The sequence below is a fragment of the Telmatherina bonti genome (genome assembly GCF_933228915.1).
Source record: "Telmatherina bonti genome assembly, chromosome: 17".
Taxonomy (NCBI): Eukaryota; Metazoa; Chordata; class Actinopteri; order Atheriniformes; family Telmatherinidae; genus Telmatherina; species Telmatherina bonti.
Window position 1 is genome coordinate 28,082,414 of NC_136615.1, and position 26,146 is coordinate 28,108,559.

A 26,146-nucleotide genomic window follows, 5' to 3' on the forward strand; every position below is an offset into this window, starting at 1 on the left:
ATTCCTTTTCATGTCCAACTTTCTGAAAGAGGTGGAGCTATATTGACTGTTTGACTCTTACAAATGAAATTAACAGGAAGAACCCCAGCAGAGGACTGGGATTTAAACCATGAACCCTTTCATGGACATAACCAGAGGATCGGAAGTGGACTACAGATCCTCAGTCCATTCTGCTACTTTGTCACATGAAAATCAAACCATACATAAATTCCAGCAAATAGATAGGCCTAAATATATAAATAAATACAGACATGTTTTCTACCTGAGAGGGTTGTTTTTATTTAGACTGGGATGTATGTTACAGTGGCTTTAGACTTCAAAAAGGAGAAGAGTTGATTTCACATGGCGTGCATTTAACCATTTCATTTCACAAGTGACATTGCATGTCTGAGACCGCATCTCTGATGTGGAAGTAAATGCTGCAAGTTAAGGAAAAGACAATATCCCACAGAAACCTGCAATGCAGGGGTTCCCAAACTGGGGGGCAGGCCCCCCAGGGGGAGGCTCAGCGTTATCACAGAGGGGACGCAGCAAGGTTAAATAAAACTTGGGAGTTCTGGCACTGGACAAATTTGTAAAAGTGCTCATTGGAAATTATGATAAATCAACAAGAGAGACTTCAAGTAATAAAAAAAACTATAATGGAGCATCTGTCCCTGATTGACCAGTAATATTTCTAACCAATGGTGGGTAATAATGAGAACGCAGTCTTTTGCATGTACCTAAATATTATCTAATATAATGAAGTATGAAGCCAAACAAGTTACACCACCTCTTGGGGACTTATTATCCACTCACCTAAAGCAGTTTGCAGAGATTCCTGACCTAAAATGTTTCACACGGAAGCAGAAGAACGGATCATAATACTGACACGGTTTTAATTATAATTACCTACAACACAGCCTTTAAAACTAAAGACGCATTTCTTAAAATGTTTTTGTGATTCATGTGACGGGAAGGGGGGCTCGACATTATTGTCGTAGATGAAAATGCCCTGCAGAAAAAGTTTGGAAACCACTGCTGTAATGAAAGATTATCTTCCATCCAGGATCCACAAATGAGCAAAAACCCAGCTAGCCTTGTCTGACCAAGCATATAGATGTGTAATCTGATTTTTTTTGCATGATGAAGCAAGATAAAGTATTAAGAGCGTGCTTAAAAGCATTTCTTGCTTGGCAACACGCCGAATTGCAGCAGAGTTTCTGCAATATGTGCTGCAACTGTATGGAGTTAGTGCAGATGATGGAGTTGGCCTGCACAGTTAGCTTCACAATAAAGTCTACAGTGTGTTTGTCTCTTCAACACTGGAGCAGGCTGGAAGTCCTCTCTAATATGTGATAGTTATATATGAGTAATCACTGTTTAATGTAAGAAGTCAGTTTTTAAAAACTAGTTCATGCATGTTGACGCAGGACGAGGGGGGAGGGTAGGGGGCGTGGTGGTGGTGGGGGGCCGGGGGGGGGGGGGGGGGGGGGGGGGGGGTTAAAGGGAGTGTCCCATCTCAGGCCCAGCAGAAGCTGCGTCTCTGCGCTTTGCTGCCACGCCGACTAGACGCCTCTCTGCTCCCGCTGCAGCTTCCAGCTTCTATCCGCGGCTCGTGCAGGTTCACACCAGTCCACCCGTCCGTCCCCACAACCTCCACATTCAGGTAGGACCGAGATGACCACACGAGTCCTCTGTTTCCACTGATTCATTGCATTCTGGAGCACAGATTTGCGAGCTATAATCTCGGCCAAAGCCTCACTGAATACCCTTTTGTCAAGATCTGCTGAACAGGAGCAGCTAAAACATCGAGCTTCATGGTTCCTTACAGTTTTATACGTTTCTCTCAATTAATTACTAACTTTCTTTATTTAAAAAAAAAAAAAAAAAAAAAAAGACTAAAGTTAGGATTTCCTCATTACGCGCAACGCGGCGTAATGAGGAAATACATGGGCGGTCTGGAAATCCTGACCTGCGCATCTTCATATGAATAACTGATCTCCTGTGATGCGAAACAAAGACTAAAAACTGCACTGGTTTAGTAAAAAATGACTCAGTAGAGGTTCCCCTTTCCATGACAGCTGTAAATCCTCACATCCGTGTTGCTATAGAGAAAAGCAAATAATGGAAGTTTAGTCACAACGTCCTGTAACAACTGTTTCCATCAACTGTTGGTGAAGCAGCCTGAAGACTTACAGAAACATCTGTCATAATTTTGGAGTCCAACTAGTCTAGCTCTCAAACAGCTGTCGACATATTTACTGGGGCTGTTAAATTGTTGGGGTGTGCACCTTAACAGAAGAGGATGTTTCTGATTAGTACATAATGTATGTTTTTGCTTACATTTGTATTAATCTTTACTGTTATGAGCTCTGTTTGATGTCTGTGTCCTTAAAAGCAGAGATGACGTGTTCTTATTCAATGAAAATATCAGAGAAACAAGTTGGGTTGATATTTTGATCCATAATTGGATCATTTCTTGATTCAAATAAATTTATATTCCTACTTATCTCAGTATATACTCTATATAAAGGATTCACCACACTTTTGAAAGACTAAGGAAGTGCAAAAAGTTTGGTCCTCTAATAAATTAGTAACAACAAGTAGCTTAAAAAATGAAAATGAGAAAAACATTTCAGAGGTTGATTTAACAAAGCTGTTCTGTACCTCTCTATTTCCTCTCTCTGAACCACTTCTTCTGCTGATTTGCATATTGATCTGAAATGATTATCACTGTTCTGCTTTTGGTTCAGGTTACACTTCCAAACAGACATTAACTCCAAGCGCACCTCTATATAAGGTTGTTATCAGAGTAGATGATTCAACCTCAGAGAAGCCACTCCAGACCATAATATTTCCACTGCCGTGCTTCACAGATAGAAAAGGATTCTTCTGCTGAACAGATGTTAGACTGACACAATGACCAGAAACTTTTTTGCTTTTATTCGAGCCTTTTTGTTGCTCATGTGAAAGCACATTTTGTTTATTCTTCTCAATGAGCCGTGGGTGCTGCTGCTGACCCCTCCCCCATCCAAAAGCCCTCTCAAGAGGCTTGGTTCGCATGTAAAATCAGTTCCAGCTCCCATCTCCATTCAAAACAGTAGATGCACCACCAAAAGCTTAGCTTGGCTTACTGTCTGATATTAATGCCTTTAAATCAGAGGTCTCAAACGCCAGCCCTTGAGGGCTGCAATCTGAATGGTTTTCCTTGTTTCCCTGGGTTAACACACCTGAATGAAAAACAGCTTCTTGTTAACTACTGCACAATGACCCTTTAATTTCAGTCAGTTGCGTTGGACCAGGGAAATGGCTAAATTTTCCTGAATTGCGGCCCTTGTGGATCGCAGTTTGAGAGTCCTGCTTTAAAAGGAAGTGTGTGGACAGAAACATTTAAAAAGTTAAAAGTCCTGCAACATGTTGACTCTGAATTGATAGCCAGAGTTGTTAGTTAAAGTACTTACTGTATTAAATGTAACGGCACTTTAACTTTTAGGTCTGCTCCGTTTTGGATCGAGATACTTTCTATTTCTTTTTTCTACTGTTTTGAATTAAAATGTAATGAAATAAGATTATTCAGACTGTACTAAAACTTGAGTTTACAATATCTCTTTGTATATTTGTATATTTGATTCAGTCATCCACTAAAAGGAATTTGAATCAAACTATGTATAGACTGTATATATATATATCGAAATCATATATAATCTTAACTTATCATATATATGAAAGAACGACATGAGAAGATATTGTAGATATATATTTACATTGGACTTGTGATGAGAAGTTGGGTGTTTGGCTGAAATGTAGTCAGAGTTTCTCTGCTTGTTGGAAAAAGCCACACCCCTCACATGCAGACCATAGTCACAGCTGCCATTCCTGTAGGACAATCTAGCATTTCACACATTGCTGCAGGACTTGATCAATTTGGATGAGACAGTGGGTCACAGGGTATCTCGGCGTGTGATTGTTTCCCAGACAGGATTTCAGCAGCATTGTTCCTGATATAACCCTCTCATAGCCTTTAATAACCATCTGCATATCAGGGAGGCAGTTTACAAAGTCAATTTACAGTCATTTTGCTTCTCTTTAGTGTACATTGTGTCAACAGATGTCAGGGAAACAGAGTGGCTGTTGAAGAGTTAGTGCAGAGCGTTATCTGATGCGTCCTGATCAAGCTGCAGAGCTCCTCCACAGGCCACAAGAGGCTGAGTGGCAAGACTGGAGAAAATGAGTCATCAGAAACCCCCCCCCCATTCCTGAAGGAGAAATATTTCCTTTTCTCTTTTTTTTTTTTTTTTACTGAGCAGGGAAATCAGATCTGACATGCTGTCAAAGCCTGCAGAATTCACAGATAACAGTATTTAGACTTACTTTTCCAATAAATACATCACAAACCATAACTTTTTGTCAGATGAATTCATCTGATGCACAGTGGATGATAGCTGGACTTTTCATTCATGACTCAAGTGAAGGCAGACACAACAGAAAGGGTGGTGAGAGATGGGGGAAGGGACAAAGTATATGAGGCTGGCATGGCATGCTCTGTGTTCGTCAGCAGAGGAAGGGTGGTGGGTAGGCTGCTGATTATGGACTTAAAGAATACCCCAGGCTCTGCAGAGGTGTAGGACAGGCTGTAGACAATCTCATTTTTCCAGCATGTCTGTGAAGAGGCACTGACCACAAATCATGTGGCGTGGTCTATTTACGCTTCCAGCTACTTGTGTGTTGAGTCAGACAAAACACCCCTTCTTGAGTCATTCTTCCAACCAGGATCATTTACTGATTAATTCTAGTTTATTAAGTGTTTAGGAGACTAATCTCATGCACAAAAATGATATTTCTGTCAGTAAAAGGTCTGTCTGTATCCATAAATATTTAGGTTTTTTCAAATTTGTAAAAGCAAAGTTATGGAGCATTTAGTATTTATAGGTGAGACAGAACTGGACTGATAGGTAATTTTGTAGTTAAATTACACAACCTCCCGCACTACAAAACTGAATGTTTATGAAGTTGAAGCTCTTTATTTTGTCCTCCAGGGACTCGGTTTTAAAAATCAACTTGACATGTTTGCTGGTTTTTTTTCTCACTTTTAATGAGTATGTCTGCATCCGCACTGTTTTTATATGCTTGATTATTTGAATTAATAAAAAGCAGTGGTATATCAAGTTGAAGTTATTAATTTATATTTAATTCAGTGTTATTGTGTTTTCTCAGCACCGCTGTGCCAACTCCCCAGATATTTGGGTTGAAAGATGTTCTTCTTAGATGCCCTGTGATTGGTCCCAGTTGTGGTATAAATTGTAAGAATATTTTATTTTTGAATGTTAGCCGGTGCTGCTTATGTTAGGAAATCCACTGATGTTATAAAAGACAGTCCACCCCTTTTATAAGAGATGTAGCTGATTCAGTTAACACTTTATCTCTTTTCAACCATTATTTAAACATTTCAGCATGATTTTCACGTCTTTTTTGTTGACCAGGAAGCAGCAGAGTGATTAGCCTAGCCTAGCTTAGCTTAGCTTAATTTAGCTTAGCTTAGCTTAGCTTAGCACAACAGCTAGCTTTCTTCCATCACAAGATGGGAAAACTTAAATAGCCACTCTACAAAAACATTGTTCTGGCATGATTAAATCTCTTAAAGTTAAATCTTGACAACTAAACAAATTAACTCCCAACTGAGGATGAAGTTACATATTACTGACTAAATTGGGCCTTCTTCTTTTACCAGTTAAGTGCTTAACTTGTTTGGGAAGATAATGCATGTTCAGTTTCAGTCTCATAACCTCAAGGGGTTTTAACCGCAATGCAACCAACAAATTTAGCAGGAATGTTAGAGTGATACTGGGTGTTAAACAAGTGAAAACAAGAAAAGCACTCAGTAAGCGTAAACCTCTGCCAAGCACAATGTTAAATAAAAAAATCCTGGATCCAAACAATGATCCGGATCACCAGCAAAATTAAGTGAGTTCTTCCTTTTCATATTTCCAGAAACTCCAGAATTCCAGAAAATTTCATGAAAATCCATCCATAACTTTTTGTGTTATCTTGGACACAAACAGATGAACCAACAGATAAATACTGGTGAAACATTATGGAGGTAATTAAAATTCTATAAAAACTGGCTTAACATTCTTGCGACTGGAAACAACTTGAATCTGCCACATCATACAAATGCTCCAAACCATGATAGTTGTCTACTGTCTTGTAAAATCCTGCAATGTAGGTTATCACCAAGTACAACTTGTTTTTGAAGATAAAGACAAGAAATTAATCTACAAGTATTTACTCATGTCCAGTAAGACCAGTACAAGATGATAGTCAACCTATAAGAAATATCTATCTGGACTGCAGCTTTGCTGTTTGACTTTTTTGGCCTTCAAAAGGACACTCCAAATGATTCACTGCAGGAAAATACTGCTGTCTACATCCATTGTTACAGTGTGCAATGACCATAGTGGCATTGTCTGGTATCTCTGGTTGTTTTTAACCCAGCCAGATGTGGCTGTAGACGTTAAATGCTTCATGGAAGCTCAGATGGTTTACAACCTTGCATGACCCCAGGGCGCTGATGTTTTAACTATAAGCACACCATACAGTTTGTTTTGTGTGAAGTCCAATGGAGGTGTATACCAAGAGTTGTTTTCCTCAACATGTTGTTGGACATGCCATCAGATTGCAGAAAAAGAAAATGTATCATAAAAAGCTTTACACCTCACAGCAAGAAGCTCACTGGTTCAATCCTCAGCTAGGGCAAGGCTTGGACAGTGGGCTTTCTGTAAGGAGTTTGGATGTTCTCCCCATGTATGCGTGGGTTCTCTCCAGGTACTCCAGCTTTCTCCCACTGTCCAAAGACACGCATGGTAGGGTAATTGGTTACTCTAAATTGCCTATAGGTGTGAGCGTGAGTGGTTGTTTGTCTCTGTGTGGCCCTGCGTTGGACTGGCGAATTGTCCAGGGTGTACCCTGCCTTTCGCCCAAAGCCTGCTGGGATAGGCTCCAGCTTCTCAACGACCCTTAAGTGGACTAAGTGGTTCAGATAATGAATGACTGAAAAAAGTTTATATTAATTATATATATCTGTGTGTGATATTGTACAAGTTTCACTGAGAACAGATTTCTTAACTCTTCTGATTTTGTATGTTTAACCATCCAATCGTTTACATTACCCTACAGCTGAGTCTGGCAGTTACATAAGAGAGGCGCACCAATGGGGAAAAAAAGAACCCCACACTGGTTGGTCTGGTTGCTTGAACTTAAGAGTCACTTCTCTGTTTTTGGGTTTTGAGCAGATTCCTACCATGTTTGTGGGCAAACAGTTGCAGAAGAATGGCTGATTCTTGCTGCAATGTGGATAGTTATTCATGCAAACTGGAAGGCGGCAAGTCCAAAGAGCATTCCTGTGGAAAAACTAGATTCTGTGTTCATTTTTGAACTCCATGACCTCCTATTTGTGCAGCTTTGAACTCATCAACTTGAGTTTTTTTTAAGCATATTTGTAATTAAAAGTAAAATTAAATACATTTGGACAAAAAAAGCCTAATTTTTTTTCCGTTTAAATGTATTAACTTTATAACAGAAGATTATAATCTATTTCCTGAAAGCCACTTCTCGGCAAAGTTCTTAAAAGCAATTTAGTTTGTCGGCTTGTGTGACAGGGTTTAATCAAGCTCAGTTTCCATCGTAGGAATCTCACAAACCCACTCATGCTACTAAGAAGCCATCAGGCTGTAATCCAGTGCAGCACAGACACCTACTTGAAACTCTTGGTTAGGCGCCATGTGTCTGCTGTTAGCTACAGCTAAAGTCTGGTGTTTGGGCGCATGAATATCTGGATTTGTGTATTTTCTGATTGGATGGATGCCTGAAGCTAATGCATGCATCATCACAGGCACTAGTTTTAACCTTTCAGACTAGAGTCTCTTTCACATAGCAAACTTTGGGCTGAATCTAGATCCCAATTCACAAGTAGTCATTTGTCTGTGCAGCATTTTGCACATAGTTCTTAACCATGGTTTGAGGGGGAATTTGCAACTATCAATACTGCAAAGAAACTTGTTTGGTCTCAGTTCGAAGACTTGGACAACACATCTAAAAACACAGGATTGGTGGATCCCAGCTGTGACACGTAATATCTGTCATTTGTGTGTGACTCCTCTCCAAATAAATCCTTAGTTTTCCCAGCAGCTCTGAAAGGCAATGCTGGATAATCGATATTTTTTATAATTGTTTTCTGGTTCATCACAAAGATATTCACAGAAACGTGTTCTCTGTGTCTCCTTTTTTGTGACACGTGTTAAATACGGGCATGTCTGTCCACAGGGATTATAAAAACTGAAGTAATGATAATACTGTTTGTTGTACTTCATATTTTGTATCTGGGTGGCTTGAAACCATTATAAACAATTCATGTAAAAACTGAGGTGATATTTGGCATCGATTTTAAATTTTAAAAGCAGATAAACTGAGTAACCAAAAGGTTTCTTTCATATAAAGGCTGCGACTCATCTCTCAACACATGCGTGAACACATCTCCCATAGTACTGGGTGATTAATCAGATTTTAATCTCAAATACGATCTGTGTTTTCAACGATCATAAAAATAAATGGGTGGGATTATTTCTCTCTTTGCAGTTTCCTCTCCTGCTGTCTACAGTTACTAATCGAGCGTCTCTGGCATTGCAGCGCTGTGCTGTAAACTCCTCCCTCAGCCGCTTTGGTTTCATTCAGCCACTGTTCTCGCTAAATCTGGCGACTTTTTTTGTTAAAAGCAACTAGCGACAAATCTAGCAACTTTTACTGGAGTTATTAAAGACTTTTCTGGTGTTTTGGCGACTGACCTAAAGGCACATATTGTTCTGCAGTTACTGTAAGGAAGGAGCAGCGGGAGCCTCTCCCGTCCTAAAGCACTCCCAGGCGGCCAGTCTCAGTCGGCTCCGGCTGCAGGTCAATGTAGAATAATTGCAGTAGGTTGTGGAAGTTCACCTAAACATAGTTCATACAGTTGTCAGTGACAACTGGCTGCATTATTTTTGTATAAACGCACACCTAGATCAGCGAGTTAAACACTGTCATATCCCTCCGTTACCGTAGCAACGTGTTAATCAGCTGGTTCAGATCAGCTGTCTTTTAACAGGTGAATAAGAAAAACGTGCTGTAGTCTGACAGCTGTTGTATGGCATAAAACGTACATAGAGGCCAACGTAAGCGGTAAAAGCGGATTAAACTTAGAACCGTGCATTAGATGGTTATCATGCGTGACACGAAGTCGAGAACATCACGACGCGCAGCGTTGTTTAAAAAATACTGAATAATTGTGTTAAATAATCGAGATCTCAATTTCAGTCAAAGTAATCGTGATTATAATTATAGTCATAATCGAGCAGCCCCAATTTCCCAAGTAGTTTCTTCCCTTTACTGATTTTCAAAATAATTTAGATTTTAAAGTTAGATTTTAAGGGCGCATTGATCATTAAAAGGTATATGATGAGCTAGCTTCTTTGTATACCTCTATGCAACCTCATGTGCATGCTATCACTAAGGTCTACTCATCAGTTGTTTGTAGTTGTTCTGAAATTGAGGTTGTTGCACAAAGGAGGCTGAGCTATTGTGGTTGTAGCCTTCGAATGATGTAACAAAAGGCCTCGTCACTTCCTCATTTTAACATACATTGTATTACTCCTTTCACATCCCTATAATAGTTCCATTTTTTCTTTCTCTTTTTAATTTCTTCATATCTATTACTTTTGTTTATGCATATTTTTATTTAAGTTTATTTAGGTTTTTTTTTTCTTTAAAGCACACACTTCATGCATTAAAAGCTTTTTGTTGTACAGCACTGTGGTCAATCCAGTTGTTTTAAATGTGTGTGTTGAGTGAAGTTGATAACGACTTTCATAATACATTTGTCAGCATTCAACCATTTATTGCACTAAATAATAATCAGTGAATATTGGAGTTGACCTCATAAGCATATTGTGTTGAGTTCAAAGTTGCTTAAATGTTTGTTAACATGATTTTGACCAGTATTATTAAGTTTTAATTTTATGCCATTAACATAACCATAATAGCATATTGAAGTATCTTAAATATTATTCTCACTAGACTTAACACTCGCTGATCTTCACAGTGAGGTTTAAGTCTGAAATCTTAAGATGTGCTACTCTATATAGGTCTGTGGTAACATCAAGGCCAGGATAGACATTCTTGTGTGGTAAAACATTCGCTGTCGTTACCAACAGGAGACAGGATTTCCTCTTCTGCTCAGTTGAGGAAACATTTGGTGCACCAGCAGTGAGTCATGTTACTGTGTATTAATAACTAACTAAAACACTAAACTTTATCTGTGCATCCATGACAACAGCTGCGCCTTAAGAGGAGTGGCTTTGTGTTCTGTTGGAAAAATTTCTCTCCCCATCTCACTTTAGGAAGTTCTTTAAGGTCAGCTGTGTGATTTCCCTGCAGGCAGGATGGCAGCGCATCACGCAGAGTTCGAGAAGGCCGGACAGAACCCAGGCCTCCAGGTGTGGAGGGTGGAGAACTTCGACTTGGTGCCTGTTCCTGAGAATCTCTACGGGGGGTTTTACACCGGAGACGCCTACCTCATTCTCAACACCATCAAACAGCGCTCCGGGAATCTGCAGTATGATCTCCACTTCTGGCTGGGTGAGTGCAGTGAAGCAGAGTTTAACAGGGGGAAACATGTCTGAATTGGTTTTTGTTTGTTTTGCTCTTTTTTTGTTATATTGAACATGTGGCAAAACATCAGATTTCAGTTTTCCAGCTGACTTGTAAAAAATGGAGTTTCATAGAAGCCATTTTAGTCATCTGGAGCATTTTGCAACATCTAGCATCTGCAGTACTATGATGGATGACATATTAGGATCCTACACTGCAAAAAAAAAATCATCAATTTACCCTAATAATTTGGAATTTTTTATTGCTAAAGACCTTATTCAACATATCACATTTACATTTAAATTATTAACTTATTTATTTTCAGACAGTACAAACTCATGACAGTAAATGTTTGCTCCCATTTTTGCACTTCATGCCCTCAACGGGTGGATCTGTGAAGTTTTTAACTACTTTGTAATGATGTAGTTTCTTTTTACAGCATTCAAAAGACAAATCAGTATAAAAGTAGAAGTGCTATTATAAATGACAGTTTTTTTTTAATGAAGTGCCATTATTCCACCCGTTTAGATTTATCACATTGATAGTTCTAAATGACATTTTGCAGTAAAGAGTTGCAAGACTTAAATACAAAAATGAATGCATTTCACCTAATTAAATTATAGCAATACAACAAAACTTTTTAATTAAAATGAAAGAAAATGTTGGAATCATTGCAGTCCTTTTTTTCATTCGATAGCCCAGGTAACACAAATTACTATGCAAATTACATCAGAATAAACCAAAAAGTTTTTGTGAACGGTTTTATGAGCATTTGCAGAAAAAAGGCCTGTGGGATTTTCTAGATGAGTTTGTACCATTCTGTATTTTTTGGGGGGCTTTGAGTCAAGTTGACAGATCTAAGAAACATTATTTGTCAATAAAAAGAATCTAAGTCTTACATGATACACTGTGCAACCAGAACCAACGCTGCACGTATTATTTGGACTTCTGCTTCACCCACACATAATTCTTCTGACTCACTGTCACCATTGCAGCTATAGCTTGTCAAATACAAATAAGGCACCAACTTATAAGAAGAACCAAATGAGGAACCAAATAGTTTCTCTGTGTTTCTTTCGGTTCAGGTGATTCTTGCACACAGGATGAAAGCGGCTCGGCGGCCATCTTTACGGTCCAAATGGACGACTTCCTTGGGGGAAAACCCATTCAGTACCGTGAGGTGCAGGGGCACGAGTCCAAAACCTTTCTGGGTTACTTCAAGCCTGGAATCAGATACATGGTAGGAGTTCTCATGATGCATGGAAAGTATGTTTCCTGCTAATGTTTTATCATTTTAGCTTCTAAATGTCCAAAAAAAAACCCAAAAATCTTACCGTTGCTCACCTCATGATGAATTACGACTCTTGTCCAGAAAGGAGGTGTGGCATCTGGATTCAAGCATGTTGTCACCAATGAGGTGACGGTGCAGCGTGTGCTTCAAATTAAAGGTCGTCGTGTTGTCAGGGCAACTGAGGTAGCTGTCAGCTGGGACAGCTTCAACCAGGGAGACTGTTTCATCCTGGACCTGGGAAATGTGAGTCAGATTGAGCAGATTATCCTCAGATTATCATCCTCATGTTATCTGGTTGTTGCTACAGTAGCGTTATGACATCCCACGCTACAGGTGGAGAAACAGAAACAACAAGAATCTGGTTCCACTCAGTGACTATGCTGCAATTTACTCGTTTTTCCTTTAAATTCACAGGAGATTTACCAGTGGTGTGGTTCTGGGAGCAACCACTTTGAGAAACTGAAGGCTACTCAGGTTGCCAAGGGTATCCGTGACAACGAGCGCAGTGGGAGAGCTCAAGTGTTTGTCTGCAATGAGGGGGCGGAAAGAGAGAAGATGTTAGAGGTGAGACCTGTGAACAACAGAACAAATTAAGCCGCACCCTGAGGCTGTTTAGTCAAATCAATGCCTCTGTCTTCAGGTTTTAGGTCCCAAACCAGATCTGCCAGCTGGGGCCTCTGATGACATCAAGGCCGATGCTTCAAACAGGAAGCTGGCGAAACTCTACAAGGTGAAATTATAGGAGATATAAACATATAAATTCACTAGGTGGCCACTTTCTGAGGTACTGGATCACTAAAACTGTGCATGCATATGAGGATGAAGAGGTGAAATATCAGGGCCTATTGTTAATCATAAGCGACCTGGGATGCTACAGCAGCTTTATCAAGTTAAAAAGTGTGTGAAGAGGCAAAGCAGCCAACTGTCTTTCAGTTTTACTATGGGTGAGACATGATGACCTGGACAGCCATATTTTCCTGCTTCCCTTCCTGCAGGTGTCGAATGCCAGCGGCAGCATGTCCATCGCTCTGGTGGCAGCAGAGAACCCGTTCGCCCAAAGTGCCCTGGAGTCTGGTGACTGCTTCATTCTGGACTATGGCTCGGATGGCAAGATCTTTGTCTGGAAAGGTGTGGACATGGTGATGCAACTGATTTGCAATAAATACTCAGACGTTGATGCGGCTAAAGGACCTTGTGACAAAGTTGCCTTGTCACAGAGGTCCACACCCACCTACCTGACTGTGTCCTGGGTCGTCAGGTCCCCAGCAAATCTCCCGCAGTCCCACGTAGCCCCTTTAGTCCGGTCAGGCCAGCTGTCAGGTAGCAGACTAGTAGGGGTGCACACCTAATGGTTTAGCTGCCAACATTGGGAGCAGGTTATGGGTGGGAAAACTTACCGGAGTGTCGTTCTACATCCTCTGGGGGGTTATTGACAGCTGGGTTAAGGGGTTTACCTTGGTTATATGGCCAGAGTATGTCGCAATGCGGCAGTGACGTTACCATCTGATCGCTGCACCGTGCCAAGTATTTTTTTTCCCTATATGTTCAACTGTTGGAATGTGAGGAGTTAATCGGAGAAGAGTTGTGTTAGTACTAAAGGGGAGAGAAATTGATGGTTTGCAGAGTGGGCAACTATTGTAAATACAAACCTGTAAATAGTGTAAATAGCTGGCTGGTCACTGTAAATATAACTGCACTGTGGAGATTGCAGGGCACAATAAAAACCACCTCAGAAAAGGAGCCACGATTTTGCCACGTCATTGTACAGCATACAGAACCCCGTCACAGACTTTCTTTGACCAGCAAAGAAGTTATCTATAAAAATAAAAAGTATATTATCGAGTGTGACTGCTACAATTACCTTTCTTTATTTACCATTTTATTCCATTTTTTAGGCAAAGACGCCAACATGGATGAACGAAAGGAAGCACTGAAGGCAGCCGATGAATTCATCAAGAAGATGGGTTACCCCAAACACACACAGGTCCAGATCCTGCCAGAAATGGGCGAGACGCCACTCTTCAAGCAGTTCTTCAAAAACTGGCGGGACAAAGATCAGACAGAAGGCCTGGGCGTGGCCTACATCGCTAACAGCATCGCCAAGATCGAGAAGGTGCCTTTCGATGCGGCCAGCCTTCACGATTCCTCCCCCATGGCCGCCCAGCATGGAATGGTGGATGACGGCAGTGGAGAGAAACAGGTCAGAGTCAATTTGTTTTCTTGGTTAATGTCAGGTATTTTTGTGTTTGTTTGCTTGTTTTGTTGTTTTGCATTGTTTGCTGAGAGAAGGGGAGATTCCACAGTGATAAGTGTTTATCTGCTCTCAGATATGGCGTATTGAGGGATCTGATAAGGTTCCAGTGGATCCATCCACATATGGACAGTTTTACGGAGGAGACAGCTACATTATTCTGTATAACTATCGTCACGGAGGACGTCAGGGACACATTATCTACATGTGGTAAGAAAATCTTTATTGGGTGACATTTTGTGGACTGCAGCAAACGTAACCCCTAGGTTAATAAAACATAAACTAATATAATAATTCCTGAAATTTAGATGAAATCTTGGAAACATGTTTGCCTCCAATTTGATTTGCTTTCAAATAATTAATTTATAATGAACATGAAAGAGTTCACAAATCATAAGAATGATTCTGGGAATCAGACATGAGATAAAAATGCGAAAGTTCTTGTAGTTAACCTGGTTAACATGCCCATAAGATGTCACACCAAAACACACATCAAAATCAGCCATCATATTTATAGCTCAAGAATTATGCTTTAAATCTATTGACCCAGAAAGGCAAAGCTAGGTAAGTTTATTTGTATAGCACCTTGGATGTACAAGTGCTTTACAGAAAACATAAAACACATAATGGTGTAAAAAAGCATAAAAAACAACAAATAGCAAAAAAATCACAATAAAATAATAAATGGCATTAAAATAATTAAAAGCAAGATTAGTGAAAAAATATCATGCAGATTTCATATTTGGTACATGAGAAAAGAAATGTTTTTCACCTGGATATAAAAGTTTCTACATTTGGTGAGAGTTTAAAGACAAAGTCAGGAGTTTGCCATTTATTCCACGAAGAACAGCCAGTACAGCTTCACGTCTATGTGCAAATGTTGGATGGCACTAATAAAATAAGCAAGAGCGAGCTTTAAGAAGAAAATTTTGAGCAGCATGGCAAGATAGCATTCACTTCTCCAGTGTGTCTGATTGCACAAATAAATAAAGTTTTATGCAAGTGGAAGTATCCTAATTGTATAATTCTCTTTTTAGTACTTTCAACAATATCAATAAATGATATTTCTACAGCAAGCAAACACCCAATAGCAGCAGCTGTGCTTCTGATCCGTTAGCTGTTACTGGCTAGCCTAGTTGCTAGCGCTAGCTGGAAACTAGCTAGCTTGGCACTGCTAGCCTTTGAAATATTTTGAGTAGCACAGAAGAGCTTTTAGGAGGTTAATAAAAGTGACTTTGATATATGAACCCAATTAGGAAGCTTTTTTTTTTTTTTTTTTTTTTTAAAAAAGGCAATTTCTTTTGGTTTATTTGTTTTTAGACCACCTTTAGCTTCAATTACACTTATCATTTAACGCCGATAGAACATTACCCAGATAGCTAAAAATGGTTTTGGCCTTGACTTATGCCATTAGCTAAATGTGATCTTGACGCAAAAACATGAGCAAATATGGCTGCTATCTGGGTAGTATATGTTAAGAGTTGCATTAATTGTCCTCCAGGATCTTGCACAGATGATGGGAGAATCAGATGTAGGAAACACTCTTTGCCAGCTCAGACTGTTATTGGGCTTATTATGTCTGCGAAAACCACAATGCTCCGTAGTCTTCTAACCACTCCTTCACGTTAAGCCCAATGACTCCTGGCATTGTAACTTTTGAATATATATGTGTTACATGGAGGTAAATTTAAATACATCGACCACCTATTTATTTTTTGTGTTTAGGTAGCTAACTGACCTAAGTTTTTGGAGACACAAGACTGTTTGCAGTTTGCGCAAGGTTTACTGTTATTGTGTGTGTATTTTCAAATGGCTTGTTTTTCATCTCAACTTGTTTTGACATCTAATTGTGTTTGTATAGAGAGCTAATGAGTTGGCCTTGTTTTACAGGCAGGGGATGGACTCCAGTCAGGATGAAATCGGGACCTGTGCGATCCTCAGCGCCAAGCTGGATGAAGAGCTTGGTGGTGGACCTATGCAGGTACAGCATGTAGTTTTTTTTAAGTGGCTTTATGCTTACATACATTTTGTTTCCATACATTCATATTTTCATCCATGCACTCAGTGCAGCTGCATCTTGTCTTTACATTCTTTCACTCTTGATCCTCGCCTTCATAATTTCCCTGCTGCTGCTTCTTTCCTCCTTGGTTTCTGTCTCCTCAGGTTGTTGGTGCTCCCATAACCACTCAGGTATTTTCCTTACCTCCCCTGCTTCTCATTCATGCTTGCAAACTGACTCCCATGACTAAATGAGGTCAGTCAGATTTACAGTGAGTCCAACTCAAGCACAAACAGGACATTCCAGTGTGGATGTTAATGGGTGGCTCCCTCTGCTTGTCACCAGTTCTGTTTCTGACTTTTTACCAACATTATGGCAACTTCTTCAGCTTGTGATTTTTTAAAATTCCAGTTCAATTTATGTTTTATTTGTAAAGCACTTTAAATACAACACTGTCGACCACAGTGCTGCTCACAGCAAAGGTAAAACTTAGCAAAGGTAAAAACTCAAAATATGAAAATGATTTTTAGAAAGACACAAAAATTGGCCTTAAAATGACTGTGGAGATGAATAAACAAGCTCAGTCAGTAAATGGTGCAGTGCCTTTCTAGTCACGTGAGTCTACCTCACTTTGCATGGCCAGCACTTGTGCAAATGTTGTCACTTCTGCTGCATGACTCAGCCTATGTGTGTTTGCATCTATTCATTCATAGAGACATAAAGTTTTAATGTTTTATAGATGTGTCGCTGCACGCACTTTCCAAAGTGATTATCATGTTCGTTTTCACAGATTTTGACATTGAAATTGACTTTCATTGGTCTGGAAAAGACATGCACTGGTACAATACATTAGTTTTTAACATGAAGTTGTATGAAAAAGAAAGTACACACACTTTTACATCTAAGATTTTACAGATGAAGACATAATCTTTGATGATCTGGTACAAACCAGGTCTGCAAATAATCTAAAAAAGATGAAAAGCAATACATGATTATTCCTGGTTGTTGGTTATTGTTGTTCTTTTTTTTAAAAACTAAGACATAACACAAACACAATGTGTGAAACTAAAGCTATCCCACGATTCAGATCCACATTTAGAAGCAACTAGTAGAAGTAATCTTTTTCTGTATGAGTCATTTACATTGTTGTAAAGAAATTTTGGTCCAGTCTTCTTCATTAAGTTGCTTCGGCTTACTGGGAATGATCAGCATTTGTTTATACACAGCTCTCTTAATGGTCTCACCACAGCATTCCAGTCAGATCCAGATCTGGACTTGGACTGGATCATTGCAAATTAATTTTTTTTTTCTTTCTCCCGTCACTCTGTTGTAGATTTGCTGCTTTGTTTGAGATCATTGTTGTGTTGCATCAGCCTATTCCAGCCTGGCTGCAGCTGTCAGACAGATATCTTCACATCTGACTCTGAAAAACTGCTTTAGAAGAGCTGACGTTGACTTTATGACTGTAAAGTTATCTCCTTATAACCCCTCCTCCCACCACCATGCATAGCAATTGGTATGGGATGTTTATGCAGATATGCTGATTGTTGTTTGTCACCAAACAAAAATCTCCACTTTGGTGTCATTTGCTCAGATGTCTTGTAGTTTGTTTAGATGCAGCTTTGCAAGCCTAAAGCTGTGCTACCATGTTTTAAATAGAAGAAACTTGCTCCTGCAACACTTCCAAAGCAGCCATACCTGTTCAGTCTTTTTCTAATTATACTGTCGTGAACTTTAACATTTAACACACTGACTGAGGCCTGGAGAGTCTGGGATGTAGCTCTTGTTTTTGTCATTTTCTCAGAGCTAGGATGTCCACTCCTGGGTAGAATGCCAACGTTTTTCAGCGTTTTCCACTTGTGACAAATCTTTCTCACAGCAGAATGATGGACTCCACGTAGTTTGGAAATTACCTTAAAATACTTCAGATTGCTGAGCCAAAACGATTGCTTATTTAAGATTATTGTGTCTGTTTTTCCTTCTCGGCATTGTGTTAACACAAACCTGAATCATCCAGATCAGCAAACATACAAAAGGTTTGATTTTGCAGGAGATGCAAACACTGATCATGATAAGTAAATTAGGTACATTATATGAGCAGCACCTAGCTGCTTCTGACAACCTTAATTACTCTGAATGCAGTAAAGGTGCATTTGAAATACCTGTTACCTCATTTAAACGCCTGGTTAGCATCAGATCATTTTTATGTCTTAAAATGTTAGATTTAATCGATAATCAAAGATTCAATAAGCAAAAAAGGTTTTTTTTTTTTTTTTTTTTTTTTTAGTTTTACATTCCTCAAATTTCTTAAAACTTTTAGATAAATAGAACATTATCTAAATTATGCTTATATTTGACAACTATAAAAAAGAAAAAAGAAAACAATTATAGATGGCACCAAAGTGCCTGTTTTTGGATATTGATGCACTGTGACTTGTGCACCTTTTGATCCTCTCTTGCAGCTTATTGAGATCCATAAAAACGGTGCAATACAGGAAACTATACGGCTCAAAAGTTGCAACACAATGCGAGCATCAGGTGTCAAATATTTGATCAAACTGCAGAACAGAAGTACGGTTGTCAGTTTGTCTGCTAAATGTCATTAAGTACACAGGATTTTGCTCTCTGATGTGATGTGAAGTCATCTGATAATATTTACCTTACATCTGTTTGCTCATGCAAACTCAGGATTAGCATAATTTTCTCTGTTGACAGAGAGCAACCGACTGCATTTCCTCTCAGCTATAAGTGTTTAGGGGGGGAAAAAAAACTTGCAGGCTCAAATGAAGATGTCAGATATACTTTGCATTATTTCATGTGCTAACTTCAGATTTAACAGATCCTGATTGTTTGTTGTGGTTCGGGGAACGCGTGGCTCAGCTCCCTGCTGCCATCCTGTGTCAGCAGTGAGGATTGCAGAAGACATCTGTCACAAATCGTTCATGTATCTTTCACAAGACGCGACAAGGGAATGTGTGTCTGTCATGAATTCATCCCACCGCACTAACACTTCTCTGTTGCATGAGTTTTTGTGTGATTTCACTGAAGCGACAGAAACAACCACCAGGTTATTTCCACTGCTTTAACTTTCGAGTGTTTGTGTACCAGGTGAGGGTGGTGCAGGGGAAGGAGCCGGCCCATCTGATGAGTCTTTTTGGAGGACAGCCCATGGTGGTTTACAAGGGAGGAACTTCCAGAGATGGAGGCCAGTCTGCTCCCTCAGATATCCGACTCTTCCAGGTGCGCTCCAGCTCTGCAGGACACACCAGAGCCGTAGAGGTAAGAGATCATCATTTATTTACTTCATACTGTCACAGTTGGAGCTATCTTTAAAGGACAAGCCTGTCGAGATTCTGTATTTATGTTATTTTCATGCCACCACATCTCATGAAAAGACCTAACCAAACCCTGACAAGTGCTGTCTGCTCAGCTAAAGCCTCATGACTTATTCCTTTGCGCCACAGAGCTCTACTAAGATCAAACTATGCGTGAGTGACAGTGAGGCATGCTCCTTAAGTAGCATGAGCACACATGTTGGAGTTTATTTTAGAGGCGATCTCACATGTGCCAGCCTACTGCTGCAAACACTTGCAGGAATATTAGATCTGTATTAATCTGCTGCTGAAAATAGTCCCCAAACACCATTTGCTCATGTTTGAGTACAGATTGTTAGCACGTTGTTTGAGAAAAATGAGGGGCCATTTTTTTTTAGATGTACATCTTCAGTACAGGCAGGATCTGAGATGATCTGTGACAATATGAAAAATATACATAGAAGATGAAAATCAAGTTTAATCACGAAATTATCATATATGCAGAGAACAAAATGTAGAAGTAACCCCATTTGAACAATGTGTTTCGAACACATAAAATAAATTAAAATAAAATAAAATAAAATAAAATAAAATAAAATAAAATTAAATTAAATTAAATTACTTTTGAGTTGAAAATTTTTTTTTAAATTATTTTTTTTAATAATTTGTTTTTGTTTGTTTTTAAGCATTGCTTATTTTTTTAAAAATCAAACATACCTTTAAACATACATTAAGGTCGTTATGAAAAATGAGTGTTTTTGCTGTTTTTACATTTTTCCTTTATCCTTTTTAAAAATAATACAATTGCTCTCTTAAAATAAACGGATAAAGCATATCTGTATTTTTCTTTTAAAAGGTTTTATTGTAGGAAATATAAAGATTTTCTCCTGTTTTGGCCCAAATTTTAGAATTTAACTCAATTCACTGCACTGTTTTAAAATATTATTCATTTGTTGTTTTATTTATTCTATATTTTAGTTTTCGGGAATATCAGGAAAGCCTTTAGGATTTTTCTTTTTTTTTTTTTTTTTACAATGACAGCTTGGCAGCATCAAACCGTTTATAACTAGCAGGAAAACTTACTTAAACCATAGTGAGGAACAACTTCAGAGCAACACAGAGAACAAAGAAAGTGTGTCCTCTGCAGGGTTTTAAGTTGCTGTACTTGTAAAACAAAATCTTCCTGACCATTAGGAACAGTTAGAACATAGAAAACCAGTTGAAAAGGCTTCTTCTGAAGAGCAGAGCTGCTAACCTGCTGTTTCTTTTTAATTCATGCAGGTTGATGCAGCAGCATCCAACCTGAACTCCAATGACGCTTTCATCCTTGTGACCCCCGATGGCAGCTTCCTGTGGGTGGGAGTGGGTGCCTGCGACACGGAGAAACAAGGAGCTCAGCAGCTGTGTGACATTCTGGGAGTGTCAGCCTCTGAACTGCCTGAGGGAGGAGAGACCGGTGAGCAATCAGATGGCATTTTAACACTTATTTTAGTTTTTGCTTTTTGACCCAAACCGAAGCCTGAGAGGCTTTTTATATATTCCGAGTGGTTTCTGTATCTGCTGCAAAGTGTGGAGCAGCTGTTAAAATAGTTTTCTTTTTGTATTGCAACTGAGTGCTTATGTTCATCCATATTAAAACAAAGGCAGCTTGATTGCATCACCTCTTCAGGTGTTAGCAGTAAGCTTGCAATTTGATTTTAAAGTCAAAGAAGGGAAAACTTGCTGCCAACAATTTCACATATAAAAACACCTCAGGCTAAAACATGACCAATTAAATTTTTTATAAACTCTCCACGTTTGAAGATCAGCCTCAGCTGAGGGCTGCTAAGAGAAATGAGAAATTCAACACTTTAGTCTCCGAGCTTAAGCTGATGGTTTATAATGTTTTCCATTTAAAACTGGATCTCTGATATAAATTGACCTTGTTTGTTGTAGATAAGTACAGGTATATGCATGATTGTTGTACAAATAGTGATTCTGAATATAATTTTAGCATTAATTGGCAATATTCGTCTTATTTTTGATGTTTAAAGGTGGAGTATGTAAGATTTTCAATATTTAAAAAAAAACTAACTAATAAAATAACTACAATCATAATTAGATTCCAGTCTGTCCATATTTGATGTGTTATTAAATTACAAGTTTAATTAATGACAAAGACCCTTCTTAAATGTTTGCCTACCAGTAAAAAAGTGTTTTTTGTCATTTGTCATTAATTAAACTTGTAATTTAATAACGCATCAAATATGGACAGACTGGACCATACAGGTTCCAAAAACTATCTAATGACGATTGTAGTTATATTATTAGTTAATGTTTTTTAAAATATTGAAAATCTTACATACTCCACCTTTAAAGTCTACAGCTGCAAATATCAGATATTTTAACAGTTTAAATGGGTAAATTTTAAATTATTTTTTTATGTAAAAACCTTCAGAACATTTGATAAGTTTAGTTTCTTCTGCATTGAACTATAAAATGGTATCTCAAGGCCGTCATGGATAATATCTGCAACCTCCCAAGCGGCTGTTTAATGTCTCATAATTTAATTCAACAAGTTACGCCTACTTTGCATTATGTTGATGGCTGTTTGTTTGCATTGCTTACCTTTAATGGATGAAGGATGATGCTCTTTGGAAAGAAGACACATTAGCAGAGGCTGTTCGGAGATTAAAATTCTCTTAGGAGAACAACCTCTTGCATGACAGATCTGAAGACGTTGACTTGACCTTCTGAATCCCTTAATCCCAATTCAACGAAGCATTTGTGGAATGTTCTGGAGGAAGAAAAGCGTTGTACATATCAGACATTTTGTTTGTTAACCTTATAAAGTCAAACGTGTCATATTTGATACACAAAGTTTTTGAGACATTTTGGATCATTTTATGGTAAAAACTTTGCTTAAAATCTGGTAGAACTCAATCTGATACTTGTCTTCTGCCTCCTAATAGATACCAGGACGCAGAAGCTTACACTATAATAGTTTTGACATATGACATGATAATAAATAGTAAATATGTCCCCAAAAAATGTTTCAGTGTTGTAACATTTTGTTGAAGGGCCGATTAAAGATCTCATTTTCAAAAAATTGGGCTTTTCTTACCATTATTACACGTGTCTGACTTTAAAGGATAAAGGATCTGTTGCTTGATGCCTGAAACCACCGAATGCTTTCAGACATCCTGAGGTTTCAGAAACTAAAACTACATCAAGGCTGATATAAAGCAGTTCCTACATTTTCTAAATAAATGAACTGTTGTTCAGATATGCACTTGTTTAAATGAACATGAAGTGTGTCCATTGTCTCTACAGATCAGTTCTGGGAAATTCTGGGTGGAAAGACAGAATATCGCACCTCCACCAGACTCAAGGACAAGATGGACGCTCATCCACCCCGTCTGTTTGCCTGCTCTAATAAGACTGGAAACTTTATTGTAAGTCTTTAGTTTCCTCTCTCCGCCTTACCATTACCGGCCAAAAGAGTCTCGCAAGGACCATTTTATTGTCCTTTATACCATGGTCAGTGAGAATTGTGCATTATTTTCCTATATACGCCAGATATACACACATGTAGTTTGGCAAGTTAAATCGATGTTATATCACTCCGTTGGGGGAGTCACCAGAGAAACGAGTTATCAACTGGTTCAGATCAGCTGGCTTTTGACAGGTGAACGAGAGAAAGGCACTGTAGCCTGACAACAGTTGTGAAGAATAAAAATTACCATCAAATAGTTCCTGTGTTTTAGCATATTTAGCAAGTTTTGTAAAAAAAACAAAAACAAAACAAAGAACATTTGTTATTAAATATTTACTGTATGGAACCATGATATAAGCAGATAAAACAACTTGGATCAGTGCATTAAACGGTTTTAATGTGCTTCATGGGGGAATCCCTGTGCGTTGTGGTGTTCTAGACTCCGCGTTGTGCATCAAAACTGTGTAATGCACAGTTCCTCGTTTTTAATCCGCACTTGAAATAGGTTTCCAACTTCATCTTTTATTAAAGAAAAAAGCTTTGTGATTGTGCCTGAATCTCTTTATTTCCACTTCACCACTAAACCCTTGTCCTGCTCTCAGATTGAGGAGGTACCTGGAGAGATGGCTCAAGATGACCTGGCAACTGACGATGTCATGATCCTTGACACATGGGATCAGGTAAAATAAAAGATACAAAAAGACAAAATCATGACTTTATTTTTAGTGGAACTTTATTAATACAGAGTGTGACCGATTAAAAACAAAACCAGCAAGTCTAAAACATTTTCCTGCTTCAGGTGTTTGTCTGGATCGGAAATGAAGCCCAGGAAGAGGAGAAGACTGAAGCCATGGCATCGGGTGGGTAGATAAAAGGAAAAGCTTAATCCTGTTCTGGTAATGTATGTTGATTTAACATGATAGGATAATTTACACATTAAGTAAGTCATTTTTAACAAACATTTCTCTCCTAATGCAACCTACAGTATCCATATTTCTACTTCCTGTCCTGCTAGTTTTGATACTGACTGATAAAGGCCTTAAAATGAGGCATTGGACAAAAATCTACGCCATCATGCAGTTAGATCAGTTTTGTCCTGTTTGCGGTTAACTTCCGGCCTGTGAAGGTCGAGGACCACTGAAGCATTTTAATCTTTTAAGATTTAAGCTTTGATTTTTATCTGCATGTTGCATTTCTCCTGACTACAATGAGCGAGACGTTATAAATATAAAACATGATCGGTGTTTGCAACAAGAACAAAGAGTCATCGGTAAAAAACATGTATTAAGAAACTTACAGCCAAAACAGGGTGCAGCTTTGCTTTAAATTATTCATTTTTAGTGACTCCTTATATTTATTAAGACTTAAAACATCTACAAATCGTCTAAATTAGTTGGAAAACATTGGCGTATTCAAAAAAGCAATATCACAAATATCCAAACGTGTCCACAGTCCTCGCATGTAACATTTATCTAGAATATTAAAAAACTCCAGCAGAGATCCCACCTCTCAGCTAGACAAATGCCTCGCAGTCCGTTGGCGTCAACTCTGCGACGCGCCACTGACGCAGGCTTCTCGTCTTCTCCCTCAGCTGTCCGTTACATCGAGACAGACCCGGCCAACAGAGACCCCCGCACACCCATCGTCAAAATCAAGCAGGGCTTCGAGCCTCCCACGTTCACCGGCTGGTTCTTGGGCTGGGACCACGACTACTGGACCAGCGACCCACTGGAGCGCGCCATGGCAGAGCTGGCCCTGTGAGCACTCACCTGACCTCCATGCCTTCACTTTTACCGCTCTGCTCTGCTGCAAACACTCAAATAGCAAGACTTTTTCTTTTTGTTAAATCTGCCTGCACACCCTTCTTCTAGTTTTTGTTGTCACATGTTACAGTAGTGCCTTCAGATGTGTTGTGCTACCAACCAGTAGAAACAGGAGATAAGACTTTGTTTTGCACTAAATAGAAACCCCAATGTATTTTATATTTTGACAATAGATCATGAAATATAGCAATACAGGAAGACAATTTAAAGGTGGGTGTGTGGGCTAGAACTCACTGCCAAGAGACTTAGGACTAAAAATGATGCCTTAATACAGTGGTTCCCAGCCTGGAGTCTCTGGGCTATAGAAGGGGGTCCCCAAAGAGCACAGGGCGACCCCTCAGGCTTTGACTGTTCAGATCTGTGTGATTAAAATTAAGAGGCGAGTTGAGTTGTATGTTTTTTATCATTTGTGTGTGTAATTCACATGGAACAGGTGTTATTGGAGCGTGAAAACACTAACTTTGCATCACTGCATTAATGAAGCATGTGTGAGAAATGTGCAGATGATTTGTCCTTATTTTAGGGGAAAATAACAAAAGTAAGGCTGCATGATGACAGTTACCTTCAAATTGGTTTTATAGAATGGAGTCAGCTAAAATGGATAATTTATGGTGAAAATGGAGCTAATAGAAGGGTAAAACCAAGCATGTCTTTATCACAGGAGTGGGGGTCAACAGCTTCATCATTGTTGCATGAAGGGGGTGATCAGGGAAAATAGGTTGGGAACCACTGCCTTAATGTCATTTACAGGAAGTCTTTTTATTTTTTATTTATCTGAAAAGGTACTTTTCCAGTTAAAAAAATATGTTCATGATTTATTTTTACCTTTATTTTGGGGTCACTTTTATATTTATATTTAAACTGAAATGCAATCACTCCCAGAAAACATTCATTTTCTGCTGTACTGTCAACATTTTAAGGACTCAGGAGCTGTGATGCTGTAAAAACCAGCTGCATCTTCTGTGACACTTTATTTCCACTAAATCAAATTTAAACATGGATGTTTTTTTTTTCTATCTTTGCCTTTCACGTATGCTTTTTTTCACACTCTGACCTTTGAGAAAATGAAATCAAAACGCAGATCTGTTTTTGAATAATATCTTTATTTGAAGTCTGCATTCATATGTATCCATGTTGTAATCATACCAAAACAAACTGCAAAAAATATTGTTAGCTGTTAACCCTGATTAAAGCTTTACAATACTATTTTGTGTAGAAGATGGATCATGTTATTGACCAGTTAAAATGTAATCATCAGAAAAGTAACATCTGTGAGCACAACTGCTGCCAGAAAGAGAGAAACAGCATAAGAATCACGAGTATTTGGCAAAGTATAA

The 26,146-nt window shown here is 38.8% G+C and overlaps 1 protein-coding gene across 2 annotated transcripts; it reads left to right on the forward strand.

Moving 5' to 3' along the window:
* Nucleotides 1-1,510: 1,510 nt before the first annotated feature.
* Nucleotides 1,511-26,015, forward strand: gsna (gelsolin a). Of its 2 annotated transcripts, XM_079256734.1 has the most exons (17): nucleotides 1,511-1,648; nucleotides 10,444-10,644; nucleotides 11,742-11,896; nucleotides 12,029-12,190; nucleotides 12,362-12,511; nucleotides 12,588-12,677; nucleotides 12,943-13,075; nucleotides 13,843-14,147; nucleotides 14,275-14,408; nucleotides 16,089-16,179; nucleotides 16,362-16,388; nucleotides 19,306-19,476; nucleotides 20,793-20,967; nucleotides 22,824-22,945; nucleotides 23,589-23,666; nucleotides 23,786-23,846; nucleotides 24,578-26,015. In XM_079256734.1, the coding sequence occupies exons 2-17, from the start codon at nucleotides 10,449-10,451 to the stop codon at nucleotides 24,745-24,747; spliced, it is 2,220 nt and encodes a 739-aa protein (XP_079112860.1). In that variant the 5' UTR covers nucleotides 1,511-1,648; nucleotides 10,444-10,448; the 3' UTR covers nucleotides 24,748-26,015. The 2 variants fall into 2 exon arrangements, with proteins under 2 accessions (XP_079112860.1, XP_079112861.1); XM_079256735.1 differs by lacking the exon at nucleotides 16,362-16,388.
* The last annotated feature ends 131 nt before the right edge of the window (nucleotides 26,016-26,146 follow it).

What these genes read in the sequence shown, in the direction of transcription:
- gsna (XM_079256734.1), top strand. Translation starts at nt 10,449, where the DNA reads ATGGCAGCGCATCACGCAGAGTTCGAGAAGGCCGGACAGAACCCAGGC. An exon ending in CAAGATCTTTGTCTGGAAAG is followed by an intron (nt 13,076 to 13,842) that starts GTGTGGACATGG and finishes TCCATTTTTTAG; the next exon opens with GCAAAGACGCCAACATGGAT. An exon ending in GGACACATTATCTACATGTG is followed by an intron (nt 14,409 to 16,088) that starts GTAAGAAAATCT and finishes CTTGTTTTACAG; the next exon opens with GCAGGGGATGGACTCCAGTC.